The sequence below is a fragment of the Caretta caretta genome, chromosome 3 (assembly GCF_965140235.1).
Source record: "Caretta caretta isolate rCarCar2 chromosome 3, rCarCar1.hap1, whole genome shotgun sequence".
In the NCBI taxonomy this organism is placed as follows: Eukaryota; Metazoa; Chordata; order Testudines; family Cheloniidae; genus Caretta; species Caretta caretta.
The window spans coordinates 55,316,588-55,329,316 of record NC_134208.1 but is presented as its reverse complement, the minus strand read 5'-3'; the positions used below and the strand labels follow the sequence as shown (position 1 = coordinate 55,329,316).

The 12,729-nt window shown below is 39.0% G+C and overlaps 1 protein-coding gene across 8 annotated transcripts in view; it reads right to left on the bottom strand.

Annotated features, from left to right (window-relative positions):
* The window catches only part of ADGRB3 (adhesion G protein-coupled receptor B3), a 625,089-nt gene that overhangs the window by 309,997 nt on the left and 302,363 nt on the right, over positions 1-12,729 (bottom strand). For all 8 annotated transcript variants that reach the window (XM_048846018.2, XM_048846015.2, XM_048846019.2 and 5 more), the window contains one exon: positions 6,214-6,408. In XM_048846018.2, coding sequence (XP_048701975.1) covers positions 6,214-6,408 — 195 coding nt within the window. The remainder of the gene's footprint in view (positions 1-6,213; positions 6,409-12,729) is intronic.

The following is a 12,729-nucleotide window of genomic DNA, read 5'->3' as shown; positions in this document are numbered from 1 at the left end:
TAGCTAGATTACTTACTAAAAGTTCTAAGATTCCATTCCTGTTCTATCCCTGGCAAAAGCAGCATACAGACAGACACAGACCCTTTGTTTCTTTCCCTCCTCCCAGCTTTTGAAAGCATCTTGTCTCCTCATTGGTCATTTTGGTCAGGTGCCAGCGAGGTTACCTTTAGCTTCTTAACCCTTTACAGGGGAGAGGATTTTTCCTCTGGCCAGGAGGGATTTTAAAGGGGTTTACCCTTCCCTTTATATTTATGACATGGGCATACCATGGATTTATATAGAGACAGTATGATATTTCTTTCTTAATGATTCTCAATATTCTGTTTGCTTTTCTGACTGCCAATGCACATTGAGTGGATGTTTTCAGAGAACTATCCACAATGACTCGAAGATCTCTTTCTTGAGCGGTAACCGCTAATTTAGACCCCATCATTTTATACGTATAGTTGGTATTATGTTTTCCACTTTGCATTTCTGGTTTTGCTGTTTAAATTATGAAATATGAAATGGGCACCAAGAATCTGATAGGCCTACCAATATATCTGCCATTTCTCTAAGAGACCTACCAATATTTCTGCCATTCGCTGGGTCACAACACACAGAGTATACATATCAAAAGGCATTTTGCAGATATAAGGAGAGACAGTGACTATCAGGGGACTAAATTCTGAATGGGTGGTGAACAATCTAATGGCCCAGTCCCATGAGGCGCTGGATGTACTTATGGAGCTGGGCTGCCTCGTTTTCTATCACTGCTTAGATAGGACAGTGAAGGGCTCCATAGAAAACTCTACTATAGAGAGACCCAAATTCTGAGGTCCTTAATTTCCATCCACTCCAACTGCAGTCAGTTTCAGACAGCTATGGTTTCTTAATTTAAATTAATTCCTTTCAAATATTTTCTTACTGTAAATAAGTCTGCAATTCTTCAGTCCAATCTGACTGCTTTGAGCCACTCTGGGGGTTTAAAGCTGCTGTGAATCCTATTACATGGCAAGGGTAGGATTTCCTTCTCCCAAACCCCCAGACAAGCTGAATCCCTGGGTAGCATGGAGGCTCCAGAATCACCTCTACTTTTGCATCCCACCACAGGGGACATGTCCTGGGGAAATGGGGGGCAATCCTAGGCCCTTTTCATTTCTGGTTACAGCAATGGTTCCACGGGATCATGTACAGCCAGACATAAATTTAAACAATCGTCAGACTGTTGTAACTTACACAGGGGACAGGCCTCATTCCCAGCCAGTCACAGGATCAGAGGATTGTAAAGAGGTTAATAGCCTCACCTCTTCAAGTCTGGCAGAGGATAGTTCAACTAAACCTAGGTTAGTTCTGGCTAATGTTCTAAAATGCTGTTTTATATTATTTACAACCTTAATTCTGTCTTATTATATTTTTCTTGTAGGGATGATAACACGATTACCATCGTTTTAGTTGTAATGTTCATTCAGAATATATTTTCTAACCATCTCCATGCTAACAAAAACCCCTAGCTGCTGGTGCTTCTTTTGCCATTCATGAATGTACTATCAGTTTCACTCATTGATCCAGAATCCTGGTCCATGTTATTTAAATTGTCTCCTGCAATCTTATTCTTCTTTTTGATGCTGTGTACAAAACACCCCAATTGTTAGCAAAAGCTTGAAATATGCAGAGAATAACTTTTATATAATGAATAACTTGGCAGCTGAGTTGCATATTTAAAAAGAAAAGGAGTACTTGTGGCACCTTAGAGACTAACAAATTTATCTGAGCATAAGCTTTCGTGAGCTACAGCTCACTTCATCCGATGAGCTGTAGCTCACGAAAGCTTATGCTCAAATAAATTTGTTAGTCTCTAAGGTGCCACAAGTACTCCTTTTCTTTTTGTGGATACAGACTAAAACGGCTGCTACTCTGAAACCTATATTTAAAAAGGTCTGTGATACTAGCTCATTCTCTACTACATTGGAAGCAGTAACATTTTAGTTTGCACAAATAAATATACTGAAGTCTTTTAATTGTATCCCATTTCTCTGGCGTGATGCTGTATGATTGCAACATGACCATTTACATCTTTAATATTGCCAAGACAATTGCAACAAATCTTGTACAAGTATATTATGTATGGTGCAAACAGAAAAGTTATGATCTGCTGAGTATGATTATACTCTTATGTGCATATATCATTTTTGTATCTGAAGTTATGAATATTGACTATATTTCAAATGTGTTTGCTCCTGGGGTAACACACATTGGGTAATTTACATCCAGCTTGGCCAGCAGATTGTGAATGAACTATTCAAGGAGATAACCCATTGAAGAATATTTAACTTTCACAATGAACCATAGAAGAAACTTGTCCTCGCCTGGTGAGCCATCTTGTGGACACCTTAGCCAGAATATGGGTAATGTCTACGCCTATTAGTCATTGAAGCATGCAAGATCACATGACTTGCTCATGTGTCCCTGGACTACATCTTGTGCCTGTAATTTCCCACAATTTAAGACTGCGAGCATTCCCTGCACATGGAAGAAGGTATAGAAAACCCTGGAAGCATTGCCATTTTGCCTCTTTCTTGCTGTGATCTCTGGACTATGGGTTTACAATAAAAGGAGCATTCCAATCAATGGACCTTCTAATCTTTTGGAAGTTACCAGAGACTTTACAAGCCAACAGTCTGTAACAGCACTGCTACAAACCTGATCCCAGAACTTTGCAATGAGTCTATGTATTTGTTTTCCTTGACCACTATAACTCTCTCCTCTTTCTTTTCTCTTATAAATAAAGCTTTAGACATTAGACGCTAAAGGATTGGCAATGGTGTAATTATTGGGCGCGATCTGAGTTATACTTTGACTTGGCTATCTGATGAAATTGGTTTTAAATAACCACTCATCATTAAGTCTAATGTCTGGGTGGTGAAACAAGGGCTGGGATTCCTAAAGTGACTGTAATTTGGTCTTCTTGTTAACCAGTGTGGTGAGACAGAAGTTTACCTTTGCTTCTGGCTTGATATATCTGATAATAGAATAACCACCCATTCTGGAGTGAGTCTGCCCTATTTCTCAGCAGTTTGTCCTGAATCTGGTATCCTCAGCTGTGACCCACTGAGGCAAGGTGATATCTGGTCATTCCCATAATCATCTAAAGTCTATAGATTATATCTATTGCAATATGTATTTATATTGATATTAATACTTGGCATAACTCCAAGTCTGCAGATAATAAAGGGAATACCCAGAAGAATGGAATAAATAAAATTGAACATTCTTATACCCCCACAGCACTCCCTTCTAAGATTTAATTTGGCTGGCAGTCTGGAAAATGCCAGTAATCTAAGGGTAAATTGTAGTAAAATCTTTCTGACATTTTTGAATTATATAATTACCCAGAATTCATAATCTACTGTTCTGACATCAAACAAAATGCTAAATTATGACTTCTTGTTTTTTTTTTAAAACCTCATGTATGTATATAAAAGAGAGATAAAGAATTCTATTCTTTATCTACTTCTTCTCAGGGAGATGAGTCAAGATTTGAGGACTTGACAAAGCCCTGGCTGGGATGATTTAATTGGGGATTGGTCCTGCTTTGAGCAGGGGGTTGGACTAGATGGCCTCCTGAGGTCCCTTCCAACCCTGATATTCTATGATTCTATGATTGTATGATTTAATGAAAGGTCCACATTTATTTTCCTTAAGAAAAACAGAAGAATTTTTTAAATTATAAAAATATCTTCTTAATTTTCATTGTGGTTTCTTTAATATTTTGTCCAGAAGCCATAGATTAGAAAGCATAATAACGTGTGGTAGGAAAACCAAGACATGAGATGTAATATCTGGAGGTGGTGAAATTTTGTCTGTCCCCACTGAAATCAATGGCAAAACTTCCTTTGACTTTACTGGGTCAGGATTTCACCGTATATCATTAGAAATCAATGAGGGAATTATTACTTAACATCCATATACTCGGAATGCCTTCACTCTACGTTATATGCTTTCCAGAATGTGTGCATATGAGTTTTAAGTTTTATATTTATAAATTTACTAAATTTCCTATTTCTTTTGATCTTTCAGTATCTTTTTAGGGTGGGATTTTTAGGCTGGGATTTTTAAAGGACGCTATAGGAGTTAGGCATCCAACTCCCACCAAAATTCAATTATTATATCTCCTAATTGAAATATACTGAATTTACAACCTGAACTATAGTTTAGCAATATTTTTTGGCCATTTACTCCCCTGGTCCTTGCCCTCAGAATTTCTCTACGTTTCTAAAGGGAAAACAAATAAGCAAACAAAAATTAGTTTCTCCTGGCTAGGTCTACTAACGATTTAAGGACCACTGACACCTCATTGATATCAGCACAGATTTTGCCAGTGATATTAATGGGAACAGAATCAAGTTCTTACTAATTTTGCTGAGCTGAGTGTGACCCCATCTGCTAAATCCATAAACAGAAACCACTTATATCAAGCAGTTTCTCAAGGCTGTTTCTACCAAAAGTTTTTGTAGTCTCTGTGAGCCTTGGAAAGGCTACTTTGGAGCTATTGGACTGACGACAGTATGAATGATTTGTAGCAAAATAACTCCTTGTTTAAGCAGTCAACCTTTAAAAAAATACTCAAAACCACTACTGCAGATTAAGACAGATTAAAAATGGAATTTCCAGTCCAAACTGTTTTTGAGACGTGCCAATTTTTTTCCTACAAATTAAAAAGAAAATTCTCATTTTAATTCACCTCAAATTGGGATGCATATTTTTCCACGGGATGAAGGCCACACACAAGAAATCTTAAAGACACTATTTTTTTTGAGGAAAGAGGTTTGTGGATATGGGAGAGAGAGAAAAAAAGACAGAAAATTGGGAGTAGAATGGAAAGCTGGTTAAAACCTTAACTCTGGAGAAATTACTATATTTCTAAAAGAGATCATACATTTTCAATTATATTTGCATACACACACATATATGCTGTACATTAATCACATCATGATTATTTTATGAATTATTACAGAACCCTCCATTTAGTAAGTGATATACTGCCAGTACACTGTTTTTTCTTAATATCTTCCTTTAAGTAAATCTGCATTCTGAGAAAAGTGCATGTAAAATTCCCAGATGAAAAAAAAAAAACTTATACCTTATTTGGGAATCCTGCCAAACTTTTATTTTTAAGGACTTTATATACTGAGACAGGCAGCACATTATGCTGAAATAAACACTATGGCTTCTGGCACAGGAAGAGTTAATCTAAGATGCAAAATACAAAATTCACATAGAATCATAGAATATAAGGGTTGGAAGGGACCCCAGAAGGTCATCTAGTCCAACCCCCTGCTCGAAGCAGGACCAAATCCCAGTTAAATCATCCCAGCCAGGGCTTTGTCAAGCCTGACCTTAAAAACCTCTAAGGAAGGAGATTCTACCACCTCCCTAGGTAACGCATTCCAGTGTTTCACCACCCTCTTAGTGAAAAAGTTTTTCCTAATATCCAGTCTAAACCTCCCCCACTGCAACTTGAGACCATTACTCCTCGTTCTGTCATCTGCTACCATTGAGAACAGTCTAGAGCCATCCTCTTTGGAACCCCCTTTCAGGTAGTTGAAAGCAGCTATCAAATCCCCCCTCATTCTTCTCTTCTGCAGACTAAACAATCCCAGCTCCCTCAGCCTCTCCTCATAACTCATGTGTTCCAGACCCCTAATCATTTTTGTTGCCCTTCGCTGGACTCTCTCCAATTTATCCACATCCTTCTTGAAGTGTGGGGCCCAAAACTGGACACAGTACTCCAGATGAGGCCTCACCAATGTCGAATGCACTATACATCACTCCTGTGCTCTTTTAATGAGCTTTAATCCTGGATAGATTTTCAAATGAAAGGAACTAGAATAAACAATGCTGCAGAACTGCTTGATGTAAAAAAATAAAAATAAATTAAAAATAGAAATAAAAAACCACCACCACTGAGAATGGAAAGTTACTAGAATAATCATTATAAAAAAGAATTTTGTACTTTTGACACACTATGTTGTTCTAAGATGTTTGTTCACTTAAATGTAGCTGAGTCCTTTTGCCCTATTAGACTTCACCCTATTCATAATTAATGTTTACTGTGTTTCTATTACACCTCCTGAGCAGATTTAACTTGTTCTTGGGGCAAATAGATGATGCTGAACATTGACTAAATAACAGTAGCTGAATCATTATCCTGTTCTACAGAATTTCTCTTACCTGGACACCATCAGATGCAGGGATATAACTTGCCCTTTTAAATGTGTCTGTCACGTTTCTGAGAATTTCCACAGAAATCAGAAGATCCCCTGCATAAAAGTTTTTCCTCTGAGTTAAATCCAACAGTGTTTTGGTCACCTGGGACATTCCATCACCAGCCAGCATCCTCTGTCCTTTGGCCAGATGCTCTTTAATCTGTGACAATCAGAAGTGTGAAATAAATATCAGAACCTACTTTACTGCATTTAAAAATGTCTCAACCACAATAAACATAATATAATCCAAACATCCTTAGGAACTTCGAGAATCCCACTGCTCTAACAACCAATGTATTTTTTTATTAAGGATGAGACCAAATAACTTTAGAACAGGATACAATGAAAAGCATGTGATTTCTCACCAACCATTAGAACATTTAGTTTGACCTCCTTTATACTACAGGCCATTACATTTCATGCCATTACCCCTGTATTGAGCCCAAAGACTTCTCAACGCCTCTGTTCCAAAAGAAATACATTGGGCTTGACTGTTTAACCTACGGGCCACAGTATGATCATGTATTTCCAGTCTTTTCCAGAGCAGCAGCTGTAGAGTCATTGTCCCTGATTCAGATACAATGGTTCAGGAACCATGTGGGAACAAGGGCCAAAGCACCCCAAATGGTACTCTTTAAAAGCTTGCAGTACATGCTATCAGCCTTGCCAGCCCAGCTGGGCTGACCAGTGTGGAAATGGAGGCAAGGACATGGACACGTCATTGACCATCCTGTCCCCTTTAAGGGCACTAACATTATTAGAGGTACAATCCTGGAACAAACCTTGTGCTCATGAAGTTCAAAAACTGTGAATAGGTCCTGTGCAGCAATCAAGGAGAGATGGCTTATTTTGCTCGCTCACCCTCTGCAGATCTGTGTAGGGCCAGTGAAAAATGTAGCCCATAGTGTGCATAGAGATGGAAGAATATGTCGACCCTTGGTCGGAAGCTGAACTTGTGGATTTCAAGTATTTCTAAAGTCAACTCAATATTTAGGTAAGATGTGCAGCATATCACAAAGAGGGATGTCATAAGGCCAGCATGTGCTGAAAAAGAATGCCAAGGTTTTAAGAAACCTGCTTTTTGTACCATATGAAAGTAAAAGTTCCTCTGAATCCAAGACAAGTTGAAAAAAGATAAAGTAACCTGGACAGACCTTCACACTATCCAAGATAGCTACAGAGGCAACTTAAAAGCTAGCCGCAAAACTGACTGATACCGCCTCTGAAAATATACTTTCAATTGCTTTTTATCTTGGCCTGATTACTGATATCCAAAGGAAAGAAAACTGATGTAATGCAATGTGATGGTGGCATGGAACGAAGGGGATAAATGTACCCTACATTACCTTCCACTGCTGCCTTTTGTTTTGTTATGTTTTAATTTCAAAGAAAGAAAAAAAACTGTAGCAAAAAATGCAGCACATGAAAAAATTCAATAATGTTTTAAGGAAAGTGCTATATAAAAGTACATTCTGACACATATAATTTAAATATTATTCACACTATAGTATAGCATAGTATACTATAGTATAGTATCATTTGGGCTACCCCCTTAAATGCTGTTGAGATACACTAGATACACTTGGCATAGCTGGGTGTTGGGTGCTCAAACATGGCCAGCTCTTAAGCCACTTTGTGGCTTTCCAATTCTGGGACAAAATCCCAGCAGAACTTAACGATGAGCCTCAGGCTGCTTCATGTTATGCCCAGCTGCTCCCAGGGACCTTTCCAGTATCAGGAGATTTCCAAAGTTCAGCAGCACCCTGACAATGCCCTAGGAATACTCTGGGTGTAGAGGCAGCCAGGGATTGCTCCTATTTTCGGGGGCAGGGGAGTCCTCAGTGGTTTTCATCTCCCAAGTTATCAGCTGCTGCAGGCATAACAGGGTGAGGATCTGATTCTATATGTTAACTACAAGAAAGCATTATTATTCAGTTTCAACAAACAAGTATTAGTAATATTAATGTAGGCAAATGAATTCTTTAGACAAATGTTTCAGAAGAATGCCTCCTTCAGTGTATGGAAAACTGAAAAGGGTAATTAGGCGAGAAATTTGTTTACAGAATTCATTTTCTTCAGTTTCCATCAGACTTAAGAGAGGGTTTTTAAAGTGAACTTGTAAGAAAACAAACAGTATGAAATGGGCATGAGAGAGGATAGAAGCACTTGTGATTTAGGCACTGGACTGGGGGGTTGAGGAGACCTGGCTTCAATTCCTGTCGATACCACAGACTTTCTAGGTGACCTGGAGCAAGTCATTTCATCTCTCTGTCCTTCAGTTGCTTGTCTCTAATCTTGGGATAATTAAACTTCTCTCCCCCATTGGGGTGACATGAAATACATCCATTAAGATTACAAATGCAATGGTGATGGGGACCACATAAGCACCCAGACAGACACTTGCACATGTTGGGAGAAACCAGATCCTGCATTGGCCAAAACCACCAGGGAAGGAAAATGATTCGTGTGTGCAAGACAAACAATATGTAATAAAGACACTGTTCTATCCCTTAGTTTGTTTACTACTGTCTTGGCTGTCTTAGCTGCACATCTATAAGTTCACAATAACAGCTTTTCAACAAAACAAACACTGTGAATCCAAATACAGATTCAAGAATCCTTGTCCCTGGCCACGTCTTCCTTTCCCCTTTTATATTCCATGACACACACACTTGAGAAGCCACAGAACTCATAGTCAAAATATATAAGTTCTTTTCTTGACTGTGCTCCTGACTCTGTGGCCATGGGCAAGCTACAACTTCTCTGTACCCCTGCATCCCCACCGGTAAAACAAAGATAATACCTACAGTATCTACATAACTGAGAGATGGGAGCTCCAATATTCATTAGCTAGAGTTAAACTGGACTGCATGTTTGTTTTGCTTACATCTCTACCTGGGCTACCTAGACATGGTTACTTCCTTTTGGAAACAGACAAGGACTGAGTGGGAAGGGTGGTAAATAGGGGGAGCCTTGTCTCCAGCCCTCCTATGTATGTGTGAGGGTGTTATGGTTAGTAGCAATATATGCTGGCATAAAATATTACTACCCCAGGATCAAGGGAAAGAAGAGTGGAAATTGTGGCTACAGCTCCTTCATGGAATGCTCCTACTGTAGGGCCTAACAAGAAGCACTATGGGCTGTGTCCTTGTGACAAATTGAGCCCTTGTGACAAAATCTAGCTGTGGTTACCAGCTGCCTAACCATATTATATTTTTTGTAGGCTTGGCAACAGAGGAGAGTTTTAAGGAGGGATTTGAAAGAAGATGGTGAGATGGCTTTGAGTTCCCTGCAAACATCAACAAAGCCACCTGGCTGTCCTTTTTGAAGCTCTCCTTTGTCTTGATGCCTACTCAGCTACCCACTCAACAGTGGATAGCTGTGACCACTGCTTATCATGCGGACCACTATTGTCTTATTGTCTTGCGTTCCACTCATTCATGTGTCCACTTGTTATCTTTCATCTTAGATTATAGACTCTCGGGGGTGGAGACCATCTTTGTTCAGCACCTAGAACAGTTGGATCTTGATCCATGACTGGGGTCCTTAGGCACTACCATAGTACAAATAATAAACAACACTAATCCCCTTAATGTCTTTAAAGCTCTTGAACATATAAGGCACTGTAGGGGTGTGTTTACACTACAGAACTTTACAAACCTGTAGCTCTACCAGTGGGAGCCCTAGCACAGACATAGCTCCCACAGCAAGACACATTTTTACTACATGCTGATGTGGTGGTAAAAACGGTCCCAGCAGCAGGACCTTTGCTGACACTAATGTTCTCACAGGCAATGGGATTTTATAAGGCTAAAGAGTGGTAAGTATTAGATTTTGGGGCAAAATTCAGGAGTGGCATAAATAGTGGAAGAAGTTACAATATCATGAGGCAGTGAAAGTGAGTGCAAATGAGTGAGAGTTAGTGGAAGGGTCCAGCGGCAGACAGAAGAGCAACCAGCAGGAGGAAATAGGAAGGTGTAAGATACAGCAGCCCCCTCCCACCAATGTATCTTAGCAAAATATAATGTATGCCACCATTTACATCACCCCTGATTTGAGTCTGGGCTGCATAGCAAATGTGGTGTTTGTCTGCATGCAATGCAGAAAATGGTGCAAGATGCTGACTACCATTTCCATAACCGCACTTTGTCCTTGTTTCCTACTGTAGTATGGTTCACAAACCCCCCTTGCACCCTCTTTCTATGCCATGCAGGTTCACTGCTATTGTGTGAAACAACTGAGCATATTTTCACACTAGTGCATGAATCTGCAGACAAATACCTTGAATGGATTACTAATGTTAGGCATGTAGCTGCTACACACCACTTTAATCACAGGCTAGATCTTCAGCTGGCGTAAACTGGCATAGTTCTATTACCTTTAATGGATCTGTGTAAATTTACACCACCTCAGGATCTGGTCCCATATGACTAATACTCTGCATGTGTACTCTAAGTGACAGTCAGGCTTAATGGGAGTTAGATATGCCTAGTTATGTCACGCAGGTCTGTGAAAAATTGTAGCACTCTGGGCACCATGATTAGGCCGACCTAATCCCTAGCGTAGCTGCAGCTAGGTGGATAGAAGAATTCGTCCGTCAATGTAGCTACCGCCTCTCGAACAGTGGATTAACTAATCAACCAACGGAAAAACTCCTTCTGTAGACACAGCTTCAGGGTGAGGATGCAGATTGTTCTCATCAGAAGGCCCAGACAATAAAGAGTTATATTTTTCTCTACATCCTGGTTATTGTCTATGCCACAGGATTATTCACTGCCTTCCATTGCCCAAGAAAGTTACTCCGGACAACACTCAAGGTCTTTCTAGCATTCTGTGGAGGTCATTTTTTAGTAGCCTTCCAGGCAAGCTCATTGAAAATAAAGTTTATGAGCCGAGAGATGGTGAAATGAAGCAGCTGTTAAAGTGATACTTCAATTGTCAGCCCTGCCTCTAGCAGCATGTACAGCATATCTACATACAGTACTTGAAAAAATTACTGAAATGTTTAGCTGGACATTGACTTAGAGTTCAACCTGTCTACATCCCTTGATTTGTCAGCATCTATGATCCATCTAAAGGGAATAAAAATTAACCTTGACAATGTCAAATCTCGGCCCCCAGTATCAAACTGATCATTTATATACAGTACTATAGTTACAGGAAATCTGAACAGTTATACTCAGTCTGAAAAGACTCCGAACAACAAATATTCAAATGATAGAAGATTCTAAGAAGTGATCAGTTTAAGGAATCACTAAGAATATTCCCATCCTTTATTTGTTTTTAATTTTGCCATTTGATGGCTTCAGTTAATGATTTGGTATTGCTAATACCATTGATGCGTTTTAATGTAGGACCCCTACATAAAAATAAAAATAAAAATAAATTAGTTGAAAGAAAAATATATCCTAAAATATTCTTTCTGATCTGCAAAAGACTTTGTTTTGTATCTTCATACCTCAGCTAGTCCTTAATGATAAATTAATTTAACATTAAAACTTTGTAGAGTCTTAACCTGTGGATTTCAATACACTTAGGGTATGTCTACACTGCAATGAGACACCCATGGCTGGCCTATGCCAGCTGACTTGGGCTTGTGGGACTCGGGCTAAGGGGCTGTTTAATTGTGGAGTAAACATTCAGGCTCGGGCTGCCGCCTGAGCTCTAAGACCTTCCCACCTTGCAGGCTCCAGGCCGAGCCAGAATGTCTACTCCACAATTAAACAGCCCCTTAGCCCAAGTCCCTTAACCCCACCCCAGGCAGCTGGCTCAGGCCAGCCATGGGTTATTAATTGCAGTGTAGACATATCCTTAATGAACATTAATTAATTAATTTATCCTCACAACACTCCTGACATATCATTATTATTATACCAATCTTATGTCTAGAAGGAATTGAGGCTCAAAGAGGTTTTATCCAAAATTATCAAATATGAGTTAGGCACCTAAGTAAATGGCCTAAAAATACATCTGTGTCTTTTATTGACCCATTCCAGTAGGCATATATGCCATTCTAGGCTGCATTGAACTCATTCAGCGTAGCTGTGTTTAACTTTTAACTTGGTGTCTCTGCAAGGAATCTGTCTCTTTGAGACTTAAACTGAGGGAGAGAAACACATGTTAACATTCCTTAATTTAGTTTCAGGAATATGAAATCAAAGTTCCATATACTTTTCTTTCAACTAATTTATTATTATTTTATTAATTATTAAGGATTTTTAACAGAACCAAATTGAGTCTAAAGTAGTTTTTAGAGTCCAAGAGTATTACTCTATTTCTATTATTTTTTTAAAACATCATTATGGTAGCACCATAATAATAACTCAGGCAAACGTACAGACCATAAAAACACACAGAAGAACATGCTCCTCTTCCTTGCATATTTACAATCTAATCTCGTATAACAATCATCTCTTCCTTTTTGGCATTAAAAGGCATTTATTAAAGGGATTGCTAATGCAATAAATAACTTTTTCCAAAT